The sequence below is a fragment of the Clarias gariepinus genome, chromosome 2 (genome assembly GCF_024256425.1).
Source record: "Clarias gariepinus isolate MV-2021 ecotype Netherlands chromosome 2, CGAR_prim_01v2, whole genome shotgun sequence".
Lineage (NCBI taxonomy): Eukaryota > Metazoa > Chordata > Actinopteri > Siluriformes > Clariidae > Clarias > Clarias gariepinus.
In genome coordinates this window covers 43346245-43371654 of record NC_071101.1, presented here as the reverse complement: position 1 = coordinate 43371654, position 25410 = coordinate 43346245, and the positions used below count along the sequence as shown (strand labels likewise).

Genomic DNA, 25410 nt, shown 5'->3' with positions numbered 1-25410 from the left:
ACACGTGCTTCACAACCGGTCACGAGAAATCATTTCCCATAGCGCTGTCGCGCAGCATCTCGTTCCCGCTTTTTCAGGGAACAGGGTTACAGCAAAGTAACCCGAGACGTTCTCTTATAGCAAGTGTAAAAAGTAATTATCTATCTTATGTCTCTCCAGACCCTTTTCCCTTTGTTCCCTTTGCTCTGGTGACTGTGATCTTTCTGCACATCATCATAGCTGTGGTCTATTACAGAACCAGAAATAAAGGTAGACAAACTCTTAAACATTCTAGCTCTTCTAATTATATTGTGCAGGATTTCAACCTTTTTAAGCCAGTGACCCTAAACAACCACACACACACACACACACACACACACTCTCAAACCTACACACACACACAAATACTGGTTAGAGTCACTGCATATTCCATAAATTTCATAGTTTGTTTCCGCTCATGCCATCAACCACACTGCTGTAGTGTGTAGAATAAGGCATAAAAAAGTTAAATGTGCAGAAAAAGTGTTTAAAAGTTTTGCTGCATGAACTGTCTGAATGTTTCTTGTTTGTTTTCTTCCCAGGTCCTGATCGAGCTCATTACAGCAGAACTGATGGAGATGGAACAGTGAGTCTGCAGTAGAGAAGAACATTATAAGATACACATTTAACAGCAGTTGACAAGCCTACACACCTGATTAACAGAGCAGATAGATATTTAAACTGGATTAACAGCCCGTATAGTATACTTTTACAATCTTCGTACCTGATAACTGATAGATTTTGTTTTTTTAATTAGGATCAACAAAGTTGATTTTCATTCTGAAGTGAGAAAAACAAAAAATGTAATTATTTTCATTAATATTTTTTTTTCTGGTAATTAGGTACAGTTCACATTGTTTGGTAGAAGTTTCAACTGAATTGACCTTTTGCAGTTCAGAAGAAAAGAAGAACTAGATTATCATTGTTGTATTTTTTAAACAATTTCAGTTTAAATAATAATATGTTGTAATATATTGGCAACCTTCTTTTCCACCAGTACAATTTAATTCAGTTCTCTTTGTGGTTTAGTGTAAAAGGATAAAGTATGGATTAAACTTGTGAAATGAATGTATCACACATCCTCAGTAGAGCTTCAGTTGGTGGACAGATGGTCTTACGTTTTCCTGCAAAATGTCTTGATAAACTCTGGGATTCATTTTTCCATCAATGACAACAATCCGTCCAGGCCCTGAGACAGCAAAGCAGCCCCAAACCATGATGCTCCCACCACCATGTTTTACAGTGGGGATGAGGTTTTGATGTTGGTGTGCTGTGCCTTTTTTTCTCCACACATAGTGTTGTGTGTGTTTTATTCACAAACAACTCAGTTTTGGTTTCATCTGTCCACAGAATACTTTGCCAGTAGTGCTGTGGAACATCCAGGTGCTCTTTTGCAAACTTTAAACGTGCTGCAATATTTTTTTTGGACAGCAATGGCTTCCTCCGTGGTGTCCTCCCATGTACTCCATTCATGTTTAATGTTTTCCTTGTATTGTAGATGTGTCAACAAAAATGTTAGCATGTGCCAAAGTGCTGGTGTGTGTTCTGTCTGTATAGGGCAGGACAGCTTACAGCAACAGATCCAATATCATCACACTGATTGGACTCAAGGTTGGCTCACTCCTGGCTCCAATTAGCTCTTGGAGAAGTCATTAGGCTAGGGGTTCACAAACGTTTTACACCCTGCACTGTGAATGTTTACATTTTATGTTCAATAAATACATGTAAATATATAATGTTTGTGTAGTATTACTTTAAGCAGACTGTGTTTATCTATTGTTCAGAGCACATTTTATGATCAATTCATGCAAAACTCTACATAATCCCAAAGGGGTCACATACATTTTCTTGCAACTGTATATATATATACAGTAAACACCCATACAGATGTACAGTAGAGTATTTTAAAGATGTAAATTAAATATAATGAAAAAAAAAAAGTTAATCAACATTTTATTTTAGTGTATAAAAAAGCCACAGCTCTCTGGAAATAAAACTTTAAACATTGCAAAGTGGCTACTCACACTGTTGTAGGGTGTCTTTTCTTTATCCATAAAACCTACCACTGCTGAAAGTTATTCATGATTCAAGCTGTAATGTCCTCTATCTAATAACGCAGGTTCATTCCTCTTTGTGCAGCCATGTCTAAACCAACCAAACAAATTAAACCTTACAGCTTCGACCGTGTGGCTCAGACTTAAAGGACCCAAAAGCAGACAGAGTGTGAGAGTTATATAGAGTGAAGTGATGATTGAAATAAGGAGCAGGTTTCCTCGAGCAGCAAAACGGAAGCCGTGGAATGGAGTGTGGAAAGGAGTCGCAGTAATAATGGCTCGGCTCGAGCTGTGGAGTACTTGTACATTTGTAATTAAATTGGATTTCAGTGCAGATACTACAGTATTAACGTCCACTTGAGTAAAATAAAATAAATGAAGTTAAGCCTATACTTTTACTTGACTATTGAGTTTGTGTACTTCTGTCACCTCTGAGGGTTTGTGTGTTCCTCTGCAGCACTGCTCGTCTCCTCAACAGGTTTCACTTTACTGTCTCCTCAATGACATACTGCTTAATATTCACTTCCTGTAGTTTCACTTCCTGTCAAGGCGTGAATGTGTTAAACTGGTAAATGTGTAGGGTGTGATCTGTAGAGTGTGTTCATTATGATGAGACACGGTGCAGCAGTTGGTCAGTGTGTGTTTAGCTCTAATTCTCTCTCCGGATTAATGTGTGTGTTTGGGTCCTCAGTAAGAATGCAGGTGTGTTTTCTTCTCCTCCTCATACAGCTTCATGTCACTGAAGGTAAGTAATACACACTAGCTAATACTGCTCAATATTATAGATAGATAGATAGATAGATAGATAGATAGAATTGCATGTGACTATGTGCTATATCATATGCTCAAAAACATAAAAGAGGAAGTAGCAACTGAAAACCCAGTGGAAACTATTACTTCATACGTGTGTGTGTGTGTGTGTGTGTGTGTGTGTGCGCGCGCGCTTTGAACAGCAATTGTAAGATTGCATTTTACACAGTGTGTCTCTTACATTAGTGGACATTAGGTATTAAAATGCTGATTTTTCTTCTTCTTCACATCACTGAAGGTGAGTCTGCATCTCTCCCTCTCTCTCTCTCTCTTATTTATTAAAAAAATGTGTTTACAATTTCAAACCTTAAAATGTTAACAGCATGTAGTAATCGTATTGTGATGTAGTGGCAGCTGGTGAAAATTTTTTTTTTTTTTGGGGGGGGGGGGGCTAAAATAAAATAAAGATGAAACTTTTAATAATCGCCTGTAAATATCCATCAGGTGATTAATCATCATCACTACTAGTATAAAGTAAAGTTATGTCTCACATTGTAACCAGTCAGCAGCTCCACTTGCCATAAGAAGTGCTGGAGAAGCACCGAGTGTAAGCTCGGCCGTGATCACTTGACTGCTGCTTAATTAGAAGATCAGGTCGATCTGGTCCAAGCTCTTTTACTTTTTTTTTCTTTATCCGGTCGCCTTGTGAGGAGGCAAGAAATTACAGAATTTTCTCTCATCTTTATCTGGCTTTCACATCAATCTCTATTCAATACATTAACTAACATTAACTATCTGCTGACAGTTAATAAGACTTGTTGAGAATGGTCCAATCACATGAGCCCAAATATTTAAAAGCAATATTGATTCGCTAAGAACAAAAGTTTGAGGGTTCGGGTGCACAGTGCTGCATGCCAGGGATGTTTAAAAAAAAAATCAATTAGAGCTCAGCGTTAAATCACATGCTTTTCAAAAATGTACGTGCCTACATAGACACTCATGTGTCCGCACGTACATAAACACAAATAAACGTAATTCTTTTTTTTTTTGTAAATAAATATTTAAAATACAGTGGAATATTTTTGATCAAATGACTTTATTTCATTATTGAAATAAAAAATTATGTTAAATAATTACATGTTAAAGTAGCATTCTTCTCTCCCTAACTTTAAGGGGGCGACGCCCCAACGCCCCTTATTGACTGGCCTGTCATGATGCGGGTGTAATGGCTGATGGTGTTGCCGTGGGCTTATAAAGGGCAGGCATAAACGCAGAGGGTTCTTTTAAAAATAAGGAGTCTTTTATTTACAAACAGACTAATCACACAAAAACTTAAACAAACAAAACACTGGCTCTGGAAACATCACACTCGGGTATTTAGGAAACGACACACACAGGGATTCAATAAACCAAACACAAACAAACTCTGGAAACCTTCAACAGTGAACACACGCTTAATTTTAGAATACTGGCTCTCTAACATACTTGAGACATACAGACAGGCTCTAATACCCGAGACATACAGAGGGGGATACTCACGGGAGGAACAAGCAAGAATGACTAGAAACAAAAGGACATTAAATCACATACTTAAGACTCACAAACTCAAAACCAAAAGTACACCTAACCACATTAAACACAGAAAACAAACCCTCAGAGCTAGGTTAACATAAAACGGTTCTTCAAACAAAACAAAACAAAAACAAGTGCCCACTCGACAATATTAATGCTCGACCCAGTTTCCCCAGAACTACCAGCTTTTTATAACGTCTCTAATTGGCTGCCTCGGCGCAGGTGAACTCCTTCCTTACCTGAACGAAGTGCCTTCTGGGAAACTGGGTCTTCAAACAAAACTACAAACAAAATAAATGACAACAACAGTGCCCTCTAGGGGCAGTCCCTTACATGGCCACCACTGTTGTGACGTGTGAAATGATGCTAAAATATGAAATATGTGTGAAATGTAAAGTGCACACTGATCAGCCGTAACTATTTATGTGATTTGGTTTTGTGTTCTGCAGTCATTATTAAAATGTAAGATGTCTGTGGTGTAAAACAGTGACACTATACTGTATGTATCAGAATCTGTTTAGTGCTCTGAATATTAATTTCAGTGTCTGGATTTAAACATGTTTATTTTCATGATTTATTTCACAGCTAAATAATGTAGAGTTACTGAACCTCAAATACTGAACTATAACTATATTTGTATCCCTTTAGACCATGTTAGTTCATGTTTTAATTTTCAGTTATATTCCTATTGTGGACATTAGTGAGTGTTGGAGTTACAGGTTGTGTGGAGTTGTGTAGAGTTTATGATGAACTGCTTATTAACAGATCAGTAACTGATGTGTTCCTACAGGCTGCAGACTTGATGGATACAGAGAGACAAAACCCATCACTGCAGACACAGGAGACTCAGTACTGCTGCCCTGCTCCTGCACTGACCTCCACACCACGCCTGGGACATTCACATGGGAGAAATACATAACAAATAAATGGGTAGAGATATCTCCTGAGAGTGATCAGTACAAAGAGAGATTTCAGCTGGTTAGTGATCACTCTTCAGGAAATCTCTCTCTGCTCATATCACACCTGACTGTAGAGGATGGAGGATGGTACAAGTGTAGTGTTGAAGGTGGTGAAAACAGAGACGTCAGCCTCACTGTTAAAGGTAAATGACTCATTTTTATACACAATGCTACTTCAGTGATAATCTCATGACAGATTAATCTGATGTTGTAACAGTAATGCAATATGTTGATGTTTGTTCATTCTTCAGGTTGCCTGCAGAAACAGACAGTGTATGTGACTGGATACGTGGGACAGTCTGTCCTTCTGCCCTGCTCCTGCTCTCAACTACAAGCCAAACCACACACTCTCAGATGGATCTTTTATAAAGGATCTGATTATAAAGAAATCTTCCCAAAGGACCAGACAAATCTCTACACACACAGAGTTCAGCTCATTAATGATCATCATCCAGGAAATCTCTCTCTACTCATATCACACCTGACTGTAGAGGATGGAGGATATTACAGGTGTCACATCAGCAACAATGACTATAAAGAAGTCTCAGTCACAGTTAAAGGTAAAATTATGTTATATTTATAATGTAAACTTACATCTAGCAATAATTGGATAAACTAATGCTGTAAGTATTAATCAGTAATAATAAGTATTGGTATTGAGCACATTTACTCCATTTTGTTATCACAGAGTTAAAATGTTCCTGTTCAATGTTTTACCCCTCGTCTGTGTTTGTGTTTATGGATTATGTGATTTTCCTGGATTTAGTTCATAGGATTTTTTTCCATCTCTCTTTGCAGAGGCCACAAGAAGACTTTTAACACCCAGACCAAAGACCAAACCCACTTCCACAGCAGGTACTACACACCACTGTAACACACAGTCAGGATAGTTAGTGCAGGTTAATGCATCAGCTTGGAGCCAAACTCAAACACAACACTCACACACTACATTTATCTGTTTCTTCTAGTTCTTGTAGACGTCACACCTACAAAACCAACCCTGGTGGTCAAGGACAAAATCATTCCACAGCCTGAAACCTGTAATAAAGGTAATACTGAAATCACTACATTAACTTCATTTAGAGTTTTAAGAATCAATGTTTCCTGTGATCATTTCCAAAAATGGAGAGAATGTAATTGGAAGAAAAGCTACTACTAATTTTCTATACACATTACACAATCAATCAAGATGTCTGATTATTAGATTTTCATATCTAAAATCACTTACTGTTTTCTGCAGAAAAGAAATCAGCACAGATTCATTACGACATATGCAGTGTTCTCTTATAGCAAGTGTAAAAAGTGTTAAAGTAATTTTCTATCTAATGTCTCTCCAGAGTCTCTTCCCTTTGTTCCCTTCGCTGCAATGACGGTGATTTTTCTGCACATCATCATAGCTGTGGTCTATTACAGAACCAGAAATAAAGGTAGACAAACTCTTAAACATTCTAGCTCTTCTAATTATATTGTGCAGGATTTCAATCTTTTTAAGCCAGTGACCCTAAACAACCACACACAAACTCACACACACACACACACACACACACACACACACACACACAAACACAACCACACTCACAAACACACTCACACACACACACACACACACACACACACACACACACACACACACAAACACAACCACAACCACAACCACACTCACACACACACACACACACACACAAACACACACACACACACACACAACCACAACCACACACACACACACACACACACACACAACCACACACACACACACAACCACACTCACACACAACCACACTCACACACAACCACAACCACACACACACACACACACACACACACACACTAATACTGGTTTACAGTCACACACTGTATATTCCATAAATTTCATAGTTTGTTTCCGCTCATGCCATCAACCACACTGCTGTAGTGTGTAGAATAAGACATAAAAAAGTTAAATGTGCAGAAAAAGTGTTTAAAAGTTTTGCTGCATGAACTGTCTGAATGTTTCTTGTTTGTTTTCTTCCCAGGTCCTGATCGAGCTCATTACAGCAGAACTGATGGAGATGGAACAGTGAGTCTGCAGTAGAGAAGAACATTATAAGATACACATTTAACAGCAGTTGACAAGCCTACACACCTGATTAACAGAGCAGATAGATATTTAAACTGGATTAACAGACCGTATAGTATACTTTAAGTTTTATTATTAAGTATACTTATTAAGTATACTTCTCTTCGTACCTGATGACCGATGGATTTAATTTTTCAAATAAGATCATCAAAGTCGAGAAAAAGGCTTTTGCTTGATTTCCATTCTGAAATAAGAAAAACATTTTTTTTAATTTTCATTAACCTTTTTTTCAGGTAATCAGGTAAAGTTCACATTGTTTGGTAGAAGTTTCCATTTAAATACATGATTAAAAATATGAAATGCATGAATAAGGTTTTATTGCCCCATCATTAATCAGATGTTTATCTGCAAGTTACCTGGTTTGGTAACTATTTAACATGCATCAATGTTATACTACATCTCCACTAGAACTGTTCATGTTGTTCATGTGCAGTTTGTGTTGTTCCGTCATGTTTTCTTTGTTGGATAATAGTTTATATTTTTGTCCTTCTTTAGCGTATGTATATATGATCATCCAAATATATTGTGGCGTGGGCGGGGCGGCGGCTGACGACCAGCATGCCTTGCGGGGATGTCGGTGTGTTCACCATATTGGGGAAAGGTGTTTGGGTTAGTGGCTTCGGCCCTGTTTGTGTGTGAGGGGGGTGTGACGTGTGAAATGTGCTCCAGTTCAGGCTGATGCTGAATTGGATGTAGGCTCCTGAGTGAAGGTGCTGCTCATGCCTTACATGCTGTGTGCTTAAATAAAGTACTCCCAGCCATTGCATTGGGCAGCAAATAAGCTCACTCGTCTCTCCAGCATTCTTTCCGGTGTAAAAACGCTACAATATGTAATAAATAAATTAAACCAAATTAACCAAAACCAGTCTACATTTCTACGTAACAAGAAAGAAATCCAGTTTAAGTGACTAATTCCCTGATAAATTAAAATGCAATAGAAACAAATAAGCAAAAAAAAAAAACCTAAATAAAGTTATACATTGTGATCCAGTTTGCAAGTAAACATATCCTGTATAGGATCACGGAAAGCATGGAGCTTAGGGGACTGGGGCAAGCGTAAACACTGGACAGGAGTCCAATTCATTCCAGGGCACACATTCTGTATACACAGGTACTCACTTACACACTATGGGAAATTTGGAGACACCAATGAGCCCACACTGCATATATCTTCAAAACCAGAAACAGGAGTACCCAGAGAAAACTTACCCAGAACTGGGAGTACATGCAAACTCAGACACAAGATCCCTGGATTCGAGCCCTGACCCTGGATATGTGAGACAACAGTGCTAACCAGTACACCACCATAAAATAAATACCAAAATACAGTTTTTGCCTATTGCCTACACACTAAAAGTAAATGCTTACACCAAAGCCTCAATACCTAAACTTCTAGGATCTTATCTTAAACACAGTGTAACAATAGCTTAAACACATTTTCAACTTTGCACTTTGTTTACAATTCTGTAACACACTTATTGCAAAACACTACACACGTTTTCTTACATTAGACACTTTGTTCAAAAACTAAATCACCTGTTATCATTGGGAAAACACTCTGTTCAAAAAGCAAAACTCATCTGGCAATTGTACACACTTAGATACACACCTGAAATCACTTTCACAGAAAACAGAACACCAATCTGTCTGAGCCTTAGCACTACAAATAGACCTCAGGTGAGACATTTAGAGAACTTTGCAAGCATGGAGGCAGTGAGAGGAAGAGGAGGACAAAGACAGAGAGGAGTCGGACGTAGAAGAGGACGAGGACAAAGACGAGGACCAGTGCGGAGACGTGTGTCAGATGACATCAGGGCTACTCTGGTGGACCACGTGATCAATCATGGCCTGTCCATGAGGGAGGCTGGGCAAAGAGTCCACCCTAATCTCAGTCGCTACACAGTAGCATCGATAATAAGGACATTTCGACTGGAGAACAGGTATATCTTTAAGTTTCTACTCCAGACTGTACCTACTGTATGTGTCACATGATTCTGTATCATATTACAGTATTACTGTACTAACTGTACTACATAAATGTACTAAATGGGTAGAAATACCATTGTGATGTTACAGTACTGTGTACAGTTGTAAAAAAAAGGACAGAAAGTACGTTATGTGAAAAAGAACCTAACCAATGACATCTTGTGGTGGCATTTTCAACAGAATGGTTAGAAGACCGCCTCAAGGTGGAAGGAAACGGCTCTTCACTGAACAACAAGAGCTTGCCATCATTGAAATGGTGCGAGAAAATAATGCAATCCGACTTCGTGAGTTGCAACAATGCATAATTGCTGAGAGAAATGTATTCAGCAATATCAACAGGGTCAGCACTTCTACACTAAGTCGCATCATACAGAAAAATAGCTTCAGAATGAAGCAGCTGTATAGGGTGCCATTTGAGAGAAACAGTGTCAGGGTCAAGGATCTGCGCCATGATTATGTGCAGGTATGTGTCACTTTACTTTACATACTATATGTTGTGATGTGGGAATGAGGGTTTATGCTGCCTCCTGCCCTGCCTGCAGCTTGTAGTTTTTGTCTATAGTGACCCAACCCAGCCCCTACTTGTGTGAAAATATATACAATATGGTTTTTTTACAGTAGTAACACTATTCCGTATTTTCTGTTACAGACAGTTCTGGATTTTGATGCCGCCGAACTGCCACAGGAGTTCATCTACGTGGATGAGGCAGGCTTCGGGGCCGTAACATAGTTGGACAAAGGGCTGTTGTAAATGTCCCTGGGCAGCGTGGGGGAAATATCACTATGTGTGCTGCAATTAGTGTCCAAGGAGTCCTGCATCACCACGCCACTCTAGGTCCCTACAATACAGGACAGATCATTGCATTTCTAGATGCACTACATGCAGTTGTGCAGGACAGACCAGAGCAGTCCAGGTTTGTTGTCATCTGGGATAATGTTAGTTTCCACCGGGCAGCTCTGAGGTCCGTTCTTCGTACGTCGCTTGACACATCCGAGATGAATTGACACATCTCAGATGAGATCATCGTGCTAATTACGATCCGGCTAAGTTGGTTCTTTGAGCTCACCTGTTGTTGATGATTAGTAGAGCTGGATTGAGTTGTCTAGGATTATTGCGCGCTCGTGCGTTGGTTTACAGTTTTTCTTGATTGCTTAAACACATTTGCCCACTCTGACATCACATTTTCAAAACAGTTAACACACAGGATAAAACTTAAGGTCAATGGTCAAAATGACTTATTTTGTTAGCAAAATGCTCTAACACTCACAAAACATTAAAAACATGCAACATCAGCAAATATTTCCATCAAACACCAAAACTTGTAGTCAAATTAATTTATTCTTTGAATCAATCATTACACGATGGATAACAAAATTCAGCCATCAATATGCATTATAATACTTTAGAAACTCAAATGGATACTGAAAAAAAAAACTACCAAAGAAAACTTATGGGTGGAAATACCTTTAAAAAAAAAAAAAAAAGAAAAAAGAAGAAAATATATATATATATATTATTTTTCACATTTAGTCCATTCGTTCTTGCCGATTATGCCACAGGTTCTCATCAACATCGCATTGAATGTTTTCCCTTGCAATGCACCGAGGGAAATACCTTCTTGCATGGCGTATCCATCCCTGGCAGTCCTCTGCACCTATTGCCAGGCAACCAGCATTCATTGCCTCCAGGAGGGGCATCTGCTCATATGGCCGGTGATCATACACCTTCCACCTCCAAGCAGAGAAGAACTCCTCGATTGGGTTCAGAAAAGGCGAGTATGCAGGCAGGAATTGCATCATAATACGAGGCTGTGCTGCAAACCATTCATTCACAAGGCGAGAGTGGTGGAAAGCCACATTGTCCCAAATTATGACATACAAAGTCATGCCAGGCCTCAACAGCCCTCTCTCTTCGGGTGGAATCAGTATTTCTTTCAATGCATCAAGAAATGTGATGAGGCGTTCTGTATTGTATGGGCCAATAGTTGGTATCTGGCAAAGGACCCCATCATTGGAGATGGCAGCACACATGGTGATATTGGCACCCCTCTGACCTGGTACTGTGACAGTGGCCCTCTGCCCAATGATGTTCCTCCCACGTCTCCTCACTTCACAGAGGTTGAAGCCAGCTTCATCCACAAAAATGAATTTGTGATGTGTCCCTTCTGCTTCAAACTCCATTATTCTCTAAGAAAAAAAAGCAAATTCATGAAGCAAATTATTCTAGTCGCATGTAACTATGGTAAACAAGGTATTACAATAAAAAATTTTTACCTGCACATACTGGAATCGTGCCTCCTTTATGTTGTCAGAGTTTCTTTGAAATGGAACTCTGTACAGCTGCTTCATCCTAACATGGTTTCGTTTAAGGACTCGATTTATAGTTGCCAAACTCACCCTGTTTATCTTTCTAAATACCCCCTGATCTGCAATTACTGCTGCCTGGATTTCACGCAGTCTGATTGCATTGTTTGCCACTACCATATCTACAATGGCAGACTCCTGTTCAATACCAAATATCTTTCCTCTTCCACCAGTGTGTGGTAATGTGTGGATTCTATAAAGTAAAAGCAAAAAGCATGTCAAAATTGACATTACAGTATGACAGTCACATAAATAGACACTATAGACACAGGTTGTACAGGTTGCAGTAAAGCTGAAATACACAGTGGTATACATTACAGTAACACTGTGAATTACCTGTTCTCATTCCGAAAAAGCCTTACAATAGATGCCACAGTGCTCCGACCCAGAATGGGCTGGACCCTTTGTCCAGCCTCTCTAAAGGACAAGCCATGATTGATGACATGGTCAATAATTGTTGCCCGAATTTCATTTGGAACTTGAGCTCGATTTTGTCCTCTTGCTGCTGCAGCTCCTCCACCACGCATACCAACTCCTCTTCCTCGGGCCCCTCTGCCATGGCCTCTTACTCTCCTTTCGTGCCTATGGCCTCTTTGATCCATGCTTGCAAATAGCAATACAGAGGTGGCATCTTTTGTAGAGGGATGAGGATTGATTGCTGATTGAAGAGTTGTGCAAACAAGCTTCACACAGGTGCATTGGATATTTATAATTATGCAAGTACTTTCTATCAGCTGTTAATAGTTGTTTTCCTTTTGTTCAACACAGTGAATCCAATGGAGTTTGGGATCTTTCAATGAGATCTGTGGTAACTGTTTTGACAAAGGGTGTGAAAAATGTGTGTAACAAATGAAAAAGTGTTAAGGCATTTGAAAGAGAGGACTTCTCCTGTGCTAAGAATGTGATGATGAAGATCAAGCGAATCCCAGTTTCACTGAGCGTGTCTTAGCAAATGAGAAGAACTGTAAAAGGCGATATGCATCGACAGCATGCAACACTGATCACAAGCCCTCCGATTGGTTGACGAAATGAAAAAAGTGCGGCTCAATTTTTTTTATAACACGTGTTATGCGCTGAAATGCCCCCCTGCCATGGATTGCCCCCCCTACATAATCGCTATTAAATATTATATTAGAACATAAATTCATAGGTTAATGGTTTACAAATTACAAATTACATGAGACAATAAAATAAAATAAGCAATATGAAAATAAATATGTTGTATATGAAAAAATAGAAATATTATGTATACTTTTATATTGTTTATTTTATAATAAAATTAGTTTCGTCCAATTTATCATTATAAAATATTAATTTTTAATATATATAAATATTTATTAGCATATTTTTATGACAAACCCCTGAAAAATAAATGTTACAAAATAAACATTATACAAGAGTTTGTAATAATGGTCTCGACGGCTGTCTCATGCCTAGGGTTTATTATAAAAGTTATATCATATTTGATAATACTAAACCTATGAATTTATGTTCATATATAATATTTGATAGCGATTGTGTGTGTGTGTGTGTGTGTGTGTGAGTGGGGGGGAGTCCATGGCAGGGGGCATATACTTTTCTTTTTCCACGTGAGGCAGTCATGCTCTTTAACCAATCAGATGTGACCTCGCCATTTCAACCAATCATAACCTGGCAGGAGCGCAGGCTAAATCCTGTTTACATGAAATAAACCTGCTCCCGAGCAGGTTCAAGCTTACGGATATGTTGCTATGACAACAAATGCTAGAAGCGCATCGAAGAACGAAACAATCCAAGATCAGGACAAATCCACAACAATCAAATCCAGCTAACTGAGTTAGCGACGTACGAAGAACGGACCTCTGGTCCGAGATTGGTTCAACAACCATAACCATTTCACAGTTTTATACCTGGCCTCTTACAGCCCCTTTCTAAATGCAATCGAGGAATTCTTTTCAGTGTGGCGGTGGAAAGTATATGATCGGCAACCACATGCCCGAATGACTCTTCTGCAAGCAATGGAAGAGGCATGCGGAGACATTGAGATAGGATCAATCCAAGGGTGGATTCGGCACACAAGGCGATATTTTCCCCGATGCCTAGCCCGTGAGGACATCGCCTGTGATGTTGATGAGGTCTTGTGGCCAGATCCAAACAGAAGGCAGGATCCATAAGCCCACCCCCCCACCACAAACACACATGCACGCACGCACACACGCGCATGCACACACACACAAATAAAGTATATGTTTTTCCCCCAAGAGCAATTTCTTCAGTGTTTTTTTGTTTTGTGATTCAATTTTTTTTATTTCCGTAAGAATGTTTTTTTTTTTTTTGTAAAAACTCTTGTTTGATTACTGCAGAAATTCTACTTTTGAGTTTTACAGAAAACTGAGTCTGAGCAAACTACAAACACAAAGACTGCAGTGTTTTATATAAAGCTCATCAGTGTGTTGTTGCTGATATGAAAGAGTAATTCAAATGGTGCTTGTGTGTATGGTTTTTTTTGCAAGAATTAGATTTTTAGAAAGGAGTGTAAAGTTTTGATTGCAGTATTTTATTTTGGCATAGATGTAAGTTGTTAATCTCCAAGTGCTATGTCTGATGGGTTTGTGTGCAGAGTTTTGACATAATGGGCCAAATTGTGCAAAACGTGTGTAAGCAATAGGCAAAAACTGTAATAGAATCTTTGGAACAATCTTGTCCCAGTTAACCTTGGTCTATTCTCTCTCCAGTGATTTGTTATTAACTGTGCAGCTCTGTGAGCATGTTCTATAGATGTAACATACAGTACGTATGATAAAACTTAAATACATCACAGGAATCAGTGTACTGTAGTGTTAAATAAACCCTGACACTATAATATTCAGGGCGAACCAATTTCCAGGAGAGATCCTCTGTGATGTCCACACCCAGGAACTTAGGGCTGCTCACCGTCACCACGCGTGTTGCACCATTGATGGTCAGAGGAGAATGCTGGGATGGTGCTGGATGTGTTATTACCAACCCGTACTGCATGAGGTCTGCCAGTCAGGAAGTCCAGCAGGAAACTGGAGGGGATCCAGGAAGGCGGGAGGACCGACTTGATATGTTGCATCATTAGCTGTTCAAAGTACTTAAGTGCAACTGGACTGAAATTATTAAAACAGGAGGGAGATGTTTTCTTTGGTACTGGGATTAAGATGGTAACTTTGAAGCATGTGGGGATAACAGCCTGACTCAGTGAGATGTTAAAAATGTCCGAACACTACTGTAATGTAGTACAGTAGTAACAGTGTACCCTCTTTCCTGTGTCTTAACTATGAAAGCGATTGAATTGACCTTTTGCAGTTTAGACGAAAAGAAGAACTAGATTATCATTGTTGTTTTTTTAAAACAATTTCAGTTTAAATAATAATATGTTGTAATATATTGGAGTCAGGAAGTCCAGCAGCCAGTTGCACAGAAATGTGTTGAGCCCCAGTTGGACCAGTTTGTAAATAAGCTGTTCTAGGATGATCATGTTAAATGCTGAGCTGAAGTCAATAAACAGCATTCTAGCGTATGAGACATTGTTTTCCAGGTGGGTGAGCGCTGAGTGGAGGGCAGTAGCAGTGGCATCATCAGTAGAGCGATTGGACCGATAAGCAAACTGGAGGGGATCCAGGAAGGGGGAGGACAGACTTGATATGTTGCATGATTAGCTGTTTAAAGCAGTTAATAATAATAGAAGTGAGTGCAACTGGATGAAAATCATTAAAACAGGAGAGAGATGTTTTCTTTGGTACTGGGATTAAGATGGTAACTTTGAAGCATGTAGGGATAACAGCCTGACTCAGTGAGATGTTAATAATGTCTGAACACTGCTGTACTACATTCCAGTAGTGACAGTGTACCCTCTTTCACATGTCTTAACCATAAAAGCGGTTAAATTGACCTTTTGCAGTTTAGACGAAAAGAAGAACTAGATTATCATTGTTTTATTTTTAACAATTTCAGTTTAAATAATAATATGTTGTATTATATTGGCAACCGTTTTTTCCACCAGTACAATTTAATTCAGTTCTTTTTGTGGTTTAGTGTAAAAGGATAAAGTATGGATTAAACTTGTGAAATGAATGTATCACACATCCTCAGCAGAGCTTCAGTTGGCGGACAGACCCACATGAAAAGAACCTATATGCAGTATATATGCATATATATGATAATATATATGCTGCATATAGGCAAAATTGAGGTGCATATATGTGCATATACAGGCCATATAGGTCTCCTGTATTGCTTCTTTATATCCACATATAAGCCCTATATGTACATACAAGATATGTCTCCCATATAGCTCATGGCAGGATCTGGTCATTTTAGCTCATATCTCACTTTGGCAACTGTAATACATGATGCGCTCATATTTTCTATTATCAAGGCAATAACTAAGAACTAACTAAATAAAAAAAAGCAAAAAACTTATGTGCGAACACGTGAAATTGGTATCACATGTAATTGGCATGTTATGGAATTTAACTATAGTTATACACATTTTAGAATTTCTGTCGCACTTCATTATCCGCTAATGACCCGAGGCAGGACACGCCCACACGCCAATAACACGGAAATCAGTCCGGCTAATTTACATACTAGGCCACGCCCCCGGACACCGGCATAAAACACACACACACCAAGCTTGAGTTTACACACAGAATTAGTTTTCTGCACGTTTGGAAGATGACACGCGCTACTACACATCCAAGGAAACTCTTCAGAATGTTCTGGAAAGTGGGAGGAGTTTACATTTACCTCAGAAGAAGACTGTGTGGCTCTGACGACGAACGGGAGCATTTTGAAGAGAGAATACTTAGATCCAACGGAGGACACACTGGGTAAGTTATTAAGTCTTATATAACTCTTATTCTGATAATATTAAACTAATATTAGTAAATATTTTCCTCACTTCGGCTAGCTCTTGTCAGCTTGTGTGACACATTGGCTTTTAATGCCATTTACATAGTTTAGGTAAATCATGCTAACATGCTGTCTGTAGCACAAACATGATATTTCCCGGTGGCTAAGCTAATGCCTTATGGAGTTGTTTACAGATGTTTATAAATGTCCTAATGTATTTCACCTTGTTTTGGATAGCTTTAGATTATGGTTGCTAATATGTATTTGGCTCCGTTTAGGTTAGCTTATAACACTGTTTCATATCTTTATCATTAATCTGCATCTGCATACATAAAATCCTATTAGCTATTGGGAAGCTAAGCAAGAATCAGTATGAAACATGAAAAAGTTTGTAAAAGTTTCCAATAAATTAATATTGTGATGTGAAATTATTTTTTAGATTGAAAGCGCTCTGGGGTGTTTTGCCAGGCAGAAGCGTGGAGAGCAGCCCGCCCTGCCACCTCTGCTACTGCCATGGTGCGGAATCTGCTGCTGGGCACCTTCGACTTGGAGACTTTACTGCAACCTGAATGGTACAAAACATGTTCCTAATCTCTTCTGTCCTTAAAAAAAAAAGAAGTCAGCCATGTTCTGTGGAATAAATTATGTTTGTGTGCGGGCCATCGCTTTTTTACTTGCCATTTTTGTATTTTCTTAGCCCTCAAGAAAACGTGATGTGTATATAAAAAAACTCTTGCTTTCTCCACCTTCATTTTACCTCCCTTTAATAATAATTTTGAAATATTACTTTAAGGTGAAAAGCCAACCAGAGGGGATGGGGAGCAGCTGGTCGCGTTTATTAGGCATCGGAGACTGCATAAGGTAGGACACCCATTATTGTTACTGTATCTGCCTGGGACCTATATACTAATTCATCGCCTGCTCACTTCTTAATTCTACCTTTCCTCTAAAGCCACATTTCTGGGGTATTGCGCTGTAAGGTGTGTAGTCCTCTATTTTGTAGTGTTGCAAATAACCTCGTTGCACTAATTGTTGTCGTTTGAAGTTTTAATAAATAGTAATTTATTATTATTATACTGTCTTATTATTTTTGTCTTCTCTAGATGCTACATTGAAGAAGTGGCCGACAGCCACCCGAGGGCAGACAGGCACATCTATCAATTCAAAGCTCACGAAGCTGAGAAGGTCCTCAAAATATATATATATATATGTTTTCTTCCTGTTGAGTTTTTTGTCTTTTTTGTTTTTGTTTTTGTACTATATTTTTGTTCTTTCACTATTTGATTGTTCTTTAGAAAAAAAAATGAAATTTCTACAATTTGGGCTTTTATTTATGTTGTCTAGCAGGTATGAATTTTAATAATTTTACTAATATCTAGGTAAACATATAGGTGCATATATGTTTACCTAGATTTTAGTATTGTGTACATATATACGTGCATATATGTACCTATATAGACATATATGTGACATATATAAAATTGGCCGTTTTCCTATATTATATGTACATATAGGCATACATGTATGTGTACATATATACGTGCATATATGTACGCATATATGTACATATATTATAGGAAAACGGCCAATTTTATATATGTCACATATATTAAAAACCTATATTAAAACCTATATTAAAACATATATGTTTATATAAGTTTTTTTGTGCGGGGATGGTCTAGTGTTTCCCTGCAAAATGAGTTGATAAATTTTGGAATTAATTTTTCCATCAATGACAACAATCCGTCCAGGCCCCGAGACAGCAAAGCAGCCCCAAACCATGATGCTCCCACCACCATGTTTTACAGTGGGGATAAGGTTTTGATGTTGGTGTGCTGTGCCTTTATTTCTCCACACATAGTGTTGTGTTTTTTTTTTTTTTTTTCAAACAACAGTTTTGATTTCATCTGTCCACAGAATATTTTGCCAGTAGTGCTGTGGAACATCCAGGTGTTTTTTTGCAAACTTTAAAAGTGCTGCAATATTTTTTTGGACAGCAATGGCTTCCTCCGTGGTGTCCTCCCATGTACTCCATTCATGTTTAATGTTTTCCTTATTGTAGATGTGTCAACAAAAATGTTAGCATGTGCCGGAGATTTCTGTAAGTCTTTAGCTGACACTCTAGGATTATTCATTACCCCATTAAGGATTCTGCGCTGTGCTCTTGCAGTCATCTTAACAGGACGACCACACCTAGGGAGAGTAGCAACAGTGCTGAACGTTCTCCTTCTGTAGACAGTCTGTCTTACTGTGGACACGTGAACATCAAGGCTTTTGGAGATACTTTTGTACCCCTTTCCAGCTTCATGCAAGTCAACAATTTGTACGTCTTCTGAGAGCTCTTTTTTGTAAGGCATGGTTTACATCAAGCAGTGCTTCTTAACCAGTAACCAGTAACCAGTAAACCCAAAACTGGTGTGTGTTCTGTCTGTATAGGGCAGGACAGCTTTCAGCAACAGATCCAATATCATCACACTGATTGGACTCAAGGTTGGCTCACTCCTGGCTCCAATTAGCTCTTAGAGAAGTCATTAGGCTAGGGGTTCACAAACTTTTTACACCCTGCACTGTGAATGTTTACATGTTATGTTCAATAAATACATGTAAATATGTAATGTTCGTGTAGTATTATTTTAAGCAGACTGTGTTTTTCTATTGTTGTGACTTAGATGAAGTTCAGAGCACATTTTATGATCAATTCATGCAAAACTCTACGTAATCCCAAAGGGGTCACATACATTTTCTTGCAACTGTATATATATATATACAGTAAACACCCATACAGATGTACAGTAGAGTATGTGAGTGTTTTAAGGATGTAACTTAAATATAATGAAAAAAATAAAAAGGTAATCAACATTTTATTTTAGTGTATAAAAAAGCCACAGCTCTCTGGAAATAAAACTTCAAACATTGCAAAGTGGCTACTCACACTGTTGTAGGGTGTCTTTTCTTTATCCATAAAACCTACCAGTGCTGAAAGTTATTCATGATTCAAGCTGTAATGTCGTCTATCTAATAACGTAGGTTTATTCCTCTCTGTGCAGCCATGTCTAAACCTACCAAACAAATTAAACCTTACAGCTTCGACCGTGTGGCTCAGACTTAAAGGACCCAAAAGCAGACAGAGTGTGAGAGTTATATAGAGTGAAGTGATGATTGAAATAAGGAGCAGCTCGAGCAGCAAAACGGAAGCCGTGGAATGGAGTGTGGAAAGGAGTCGCAGTAATAATGGCTCGGCTCGAGCCGTGGAGTACTTGTACATTTGTAATTAAATTGCATTTCAGTGCAGATACTACAGTATTAACGTCCACTTGAGTAAAATTAAATAAATGAAGTTAAGCCTATACTCGTACTTGACTATTGAGTTTGTGTACTTCTGTCACCTCTGAGGGTTTGTGTGTTCCTCTGCAGCACTGCTCGTCTCCTCAACAGGTTCCACTTTACTGTCTCCTCAATGACATACTGCTCAATATTCACTTCCTGTAGTTTCACTTCCTGTCAAGGCGTGAATGTGGTAAACTGGTAAACGTGTAGGGTGTGAGGTATAGAGTGTGTTCATTATGATGAGACACGGTGCAGCAGTTGGTCAGTGTGTGTTTAGCTCTAATTCTCTCTCCGGATTAATGTGTGTGTTTGGGTCCTCAGTAAGAATGCAGGTGTGTTTTCTTCTCCTCCTCATACAGCTTCATGTCACTGAAGGTAAGTAATACACACTAGCTAATACTGCTCAATATTATAGATAGATAGATAGATAGATAGATAGATAGAATTGCATGTGACTATGTGCTATATCATATGCTCAAAAACATAAAAGAGGAAGTAGCAACTGAAAACCTAGTGGAAACTATTACTTCATACATGTGTGTGTGTGTGTGTGTGTGTGTGTGTGCGTGCGTGTGCGTGCGCGCGCGTGCATTAAACAGCAATTGTAGGATTGCATTTCGACAGTGTCTCTTACATTAGTGAGTTGTGGACATTAGTTATTAAAATGCTGATGTATTTTTATCTTTTTCTTCTTCTTCACATCACTGAAGGTGAGTCTGCATCTCTCTCTCTCTCTCTCTCTCTCACTCTCTCTCTATTTAACAATAGGATTTTAAACCTTACAATGCCAACAGCATGTCGTAATCTTATTGTGACGTAGTGGTGGCTGGTGCAATTTTTTTGTTTTGGGGGGGCGAACAAAATAAAGATGAAACTTTTAATAATCGCCTGTAAATAGCTATTTATTAGGTGATTATGCATCATCACTACTAGTATAAAATGAAGTCATGTCTCACATTGTAACCACTTAGCAGCTCCACTTGCCATAAGAAGTGCTGGAGAAGCACCGAGTGTAAGCTCGGCCGTGATCACTTGACTGCTGCTTAATTAGAAGATCAGGTCGATCTGGTCCAAGCTCTTTAACTTTTTTTCTTTCTTTATCAGATCGCCTTGTGAAGAGTCAAGAAATTACAGAATTTTCTCTCATATTTATCTGGCTTTCACATCAATCTCTATTCAAAAAATTAACTAACAATCTGCTGTCCGTTAATAAGACTCGTTGAGAATGGTCCAATCACATGAGCCCAAATATTTAAAAGCAATATTGATTCGCTAAGAACAAAAGTTCGAGGGTTCGGGGGGCACAGTGCTGCACGCCAGGGATATTTAAAAAAAAAAATCAATTAGAGCTCAGCCTTAAATCACATGCTTTTCAAAAATGTACGTGACTACATAGACACTCATGTGTCCGCACGTACATAAACACAATCATAATTTATTTTTTTTGTAAATAAATTATATTTAAAAATACAGTGGAATATTGTGACCAAAGGACTTTATTTCAATATTAAAATAAATAATTACATGTTAAAGTACCATTCTTCTCTCCCTAACTTTAAGGGGGCGACGCCCCAACGTCCCTTATTAACCGGCCACCACTGTTGTGACGTGTGAAATGATGCTAAAATGTGAAATATGTGTGAAATGTAAAGTGCACACTGATCAGCCGTAACTATTTATGTGATTTGGTTTTGTGTTCTGCAGTTAATATTAAGATGTAAGATGTCTGTGGTGTAAAACAGTGACACTATACTGTATATATATCTGTTTAGTGCTCCGAATATTCATTTTAATATCTGGATTTAAACATGTTTATTTTTTATAATTTATTTCACAGCTAAATAATGTAGAGTTACAGCAACTCAGATACTGAACTATAACTATATTTGTATCCCTTTAGACCATGTTATTAGTTCATGTTTTCATATTCAGTTACATTCCTATTGTGGACATTAGTGAGTGTTGGAGTTACAGGTTGTGTGTAGTTGTGTGGAGTTGCTGCAGATGGTGAACTGCTCATTAACAGATCAGTAACTGTGTGTTCCTACAGGCTGCAGACTTGATGGATCCAGAGAGACAAAATACATCACTGCATATACAGGAGACTCAGTACTGCTGCCCTGCTCCTGCACTGACCTCCACACCACACCTGGGACATTCACATGGAAGAAATACATAACAAATAACTGGGTAGAGATATCTCCTGAGAGTGATCAGTACAAAGACAGATTTCAGCTGGTTAATGATCACTCTTCAGGAAATCTCTCTCTGCTCATATCACACCTGACTGTAGAGGATGATGGATGGTACAGGTGTAGTGTTGAAGGTGGTGATTACAGAGACGTCAGACTCACTGTTGAAGGTAAATGACTCATTTTTATACACAATGCTACTTCAGTGATAATCTCATGACAGATTAATCTAATGTTGTAACAGCAATGCAATATGTTGATGTTTGTTAATTCTCCAGGTTGCACATTGAATCAGCAGACAGTGAGTGTGACTGGATACGTGGGACAGTCTGTCCTTCTGCCCTGCTCCTGCTCTCAACTACAAGCCAAACCACACACTCTCAGATGGTTCTTATATGAGGGATCTGATAATAAAGAAATCTTCCCAAAGGACCAGACAAATCTCTACACACACAGAGTTCAGCTCATTAATGATCATCATCCAGGAAATCTCTCTCTACTCATATCACACCTGACTGTAGAGGATGGAGGATATTACAGGTGTCACATCAGCAACAATGAAATTATAGACGTCTCAGTCGAAGTTAAAGGTAAAATGATGTCCACTCAGAGTGAAGAGAAATAATATTTGTGTAATCCGAATAACATTTACAGCCGCGTGAGGCAGCAATCACACTAAATATATTGTCTAATTTTACTCCCAAAAAAGAGAAAAATTCTTCTGTTTCATGTTTCCATGTGTGTGTTCATGATTATGGATTATCTGAGTGTGTGTTCTGATCCACACTACATTTCCTGGATTTATTTATAACAGATTAAATGTTTTTCTCTGTGCAGAGGCCACAAGAAGACCTTCAACACCCAGACCAAAGACCAAACCCACTTCCACAGCAGGTACTACACACCACTGTAACACACAGTCAGGATAGTTAGTGCAGGTTAATGCATCAGCTTGGAGCCAAACTCAAACACAACACTCACACACTACATTTATCTGTTTCTTCTAGTTCTTGTGGACGTCACACCTACAAAACCAACCCTGGTGGTCAAGAACAAAATCAGTCCACAGCCTAAAACATCTGGAACAGGTAACGATTCACTGCATTAACGTCATTAGCTGGTTTAGTGTTTCATGCTTGCTGTGAACTTTTTCCAGGGAAAAAAAAGAACGTTTTCCAGAAAAGACAATAGATTTTTTTTTATTCTAAAACACTTTACAACTTACCCAAATGTTTAGTAATAAAAAAAAAAAACAGTACATAAAAACACTGAGAATATATTTTTAGTTAACAATTTTTCTTCAATTCAAACTTTCAACTAATTACTCATTGCTTATTGATGTTCACAATGACTACCAGACCAAGGTGACATGATCATCATCAGCTCTGGTGTTGTTGTGGTTCTGCTGCTGCTACTGATACTCGGAGGAGTCATGTACTGGAAACGCAAAGGTACACACACACACACACACACCCCAAAAAATAATTCTGCATTAACACTCTTTTTTCATTCTGTAGGACCGAGACAAAGACAGCCCAAGATTGTTCAGGGACAAACAGGACCAAGGACACAGCAGGTGAATACACACATCCATTCATTTTCTAGTAAAATGTTATTTAGTATTAAAACGTATGGTTAATATGGTGTGTGTGCGTGTGTGTGTGTGTGTGTGTGTGTAGGACGTTACAGACCCTCTGCACTTACCTGTACCTTCAGAACCCATGTATGAATCTGTAGACAGACAGGTGAGTGTTTTAGCGTCCGTTACACCCGTGTGTGTGTGAGCTGTCGGTTTGACCCAATGTTTAAAGTTTATTTTTTGTATATTTCCCTACAGAATGATTCTGAAATTCTGTATGCGTCTATACATCAAACTAATGAACACAAGGAAGCAGACGAGAAGGTGTGTATTGTTCTAAAAGCATCTGTGCCTTACAGTACATGTGTGTGTATCTGATTATGTGTGTGTGTATTAACATGTTATTGATGTTCTGTTACAGCAGGATGATGTGACGTACTCGACTGTGGTCCACAGTAACACAATGAGAGCAGCACACACTCCAGTGGTATTAGACGATAATACAGTGTATGCCAGCATCAAAAAGTAACACACACACACACACACACATACAGTATTATAAATGTGAGGGTTTTTTTTCCATTAATTTGTGTATTACTGTAAGTAAATACAGCACTACTACATCAAAACTATGTTTTTTTTTGTTTTATATATGTTAGTTTACTGTGGGAAATATTGTATATGCGATGATTATTTATGTGTTCATGTTGTTCCTATAGTGTATATTCTCATTTATTGCATTTATTCCTGCTTTAACATGTTTTAATCTTTAAACTGATTTTGTAACATTTTTTTTTAATATCGTCGAAGAAACAGTTTAACATTATTTAAAATCCCTTTTCAATCTCTTTAGTGTGCAACGGCTACTAATACCTTAACATACCTCCTCAGACCTAAAGAACTTTAAGCTCGCTGTAGAAACTGTGAAGTCTTTCAATTGAATGTACATAATTGTTAAAAACGCGATTTAATTTCAGTTTCATAAATAAACTATACAATTTGAATAGCACACTGCGGCCTGCCTTCTCACAGGTTCATGTCTCAAAACAAAAACTCACTGCGGTCAGTGGCCATTTTAAACAGTCCTGGAGAACAATAACACTTAAGTCATATTTATTCATCCATCGTCTACACGGCTTATCCAGTCCTCAGCCCAAGGTGCAAGTCTTTCTCAGGACAAAATTACACACAAAATTTGGAAGCACGAATTAACCTAATATGCTTTGCTTCAGACTGTGAGAGGAAATCCACCAAGCTCGGGGAGAACATGCAAAACTCCACACATACAGTCCCTCAACCCTGTAGGTGCTAAGCTACAGTGCTAACCTCTACACCACCTTGCCAACTTTATCTAAGATACATATTGGCATTAATATGACTTTTTTACCAGCTGATTTATAGCACATTATAAAAGTACAATAGGGAACCGACGAGCCCCGAAAATAACACAATAAATACATACATTTATTATAAACAAGGCAATTCGGCAGTCTTTTTTCTCTGCTGTTCTTTCAACATTTCAAAATCTTCTGTAGAAAGCAGAACTACATACTTTCGTGCTTTTTGCCCCACTGGAAGTTGCATCATCGACCACACACTTTGTTAAGCATAACTTTTGAAACATTCGTTTCAC

At 38.4% G+C, this 25410-nt stretch overlaps 2 protein-coding genes and 1 long non-coding RNA gene across 5 annotated transcripts; 2 read left to right on the top strand and 1 right to left on the bottom strand.

The window, feature by feature from the left end:
- Positions 1-349: 349 nt before the first annotated feature.
- On the bottom strand, positions 350-1670 carry LOC128539327 (uncharacterized). The gene is made up of 3 exons (XR_008364576.1): positions 1137-1670; positions 743-798; positions 350-610 (listed from the first exon to the last, which is right to left on the bottom strand). It is a non-coding gene; the product is annotated as an uncharacterized LOC128539327 (long non-coding RNA).
- A 1098-nt stretch (positions 1671-2768) lies between these two features.
- Positions 2769-7990, top strand: LOC128541084 (cell adhesion molecule DSCAM-like). Its single transcript, XM_053511246.1, has 7 exons — positions 2769-2817; positions 5185-5496; positions 5605-5913; positions 6152-6208; positions 6322-6402; positions 6691-6780; positions 7369-7990. Exons 1-7 carry the CDS (start codon positions 2769-2771, stop codon positions 7425-7427), a joined length of 957 nt encoding a protein of 318 aa, XP_053367221.1. The 3' UTR covers positions 7428-7990.
- Positions 7991-20202: 12212 nt separating this feature from the next.
- On the top strand, positions 20203-24786 carry LOC128544468 (uncharacterized). Of its 3 annotated transcripts, none has more exons than XM_053514602.1 (10): positions 20203-20381; positions 22057-22368; positions 22477-22788; positions 23036-23092; positions 23206-23286; positions 23557-23649; positions 23716-23774; positions 23878-23943; positions 24036-24101; positions 24199-24786. In XM_053514602.1, exons 1-10 carry the CDS (start codon positions 20243-20245, stop codon positions 24304-24306), a joined length of 1293 nt encoding a protein of 430 aa, XP_053370577.1. In that variant the 5' UTR covers positions 20203-20242; the 3' UTR covers positions 24307-24786. The 3 variants fall into 3 exon arrangements, with proteins under 3 accessions (XP_053370577.1, XP_053370593.1, XP_053370584.1); XM_053514618.1 differs by having other exon boundaries at positions 20207-20381; positions 22443-22788; XM_053514609.1 differs by lacking the exon at positions 20203-20381 and adding an exon at positions 20567-20716.
- Positions 24787-25410: the final 624 nt, after the last annotated feature.

Coding starts and splice junctions, on each gene's coding strand:
- LOC128541084 (XM_053511246.1), top strand. CDS start 2,769: ATGCAGGTGTGTTTTCTTCTCCTCCTCATACAGCTTCATGTCACTGAA. Junction 2,818..5,184: donor ACAGCTTCATGTCACTGAAG/GTAAGTAATACA, acceptor GTGTTCCTACAG/GCTGCAGACTTGATGGATAC. Junction 6,209..6,321: donor CAAACCCACTTCCACAGCAG/GTACTACACACC, acceptor TGTTTCTTCTAG/TTCTTGTAGACGTCACACCT.
- LOC128544468 (XM_053514602.1), top strand. CDS start 20,243: ATGATGAGACACGGTGCAGCAGTTGGTCAGTGTGTGTTTAGCTCTAAT. Junction 22,369..22,476: donor CGTCAGACTCACTGTTGAAG/GTAAATGACTCA, acceptor TTAATTCTCCAG/GTTGCACATTGAATCAGCAG. Junction 24,102..24,198: donor ACAAGGAAGCAGACGAGAAG/GTGTGTATTGTT, acceptor GTTCTGTTACAG/CAGGATGATGTGACGTACTC.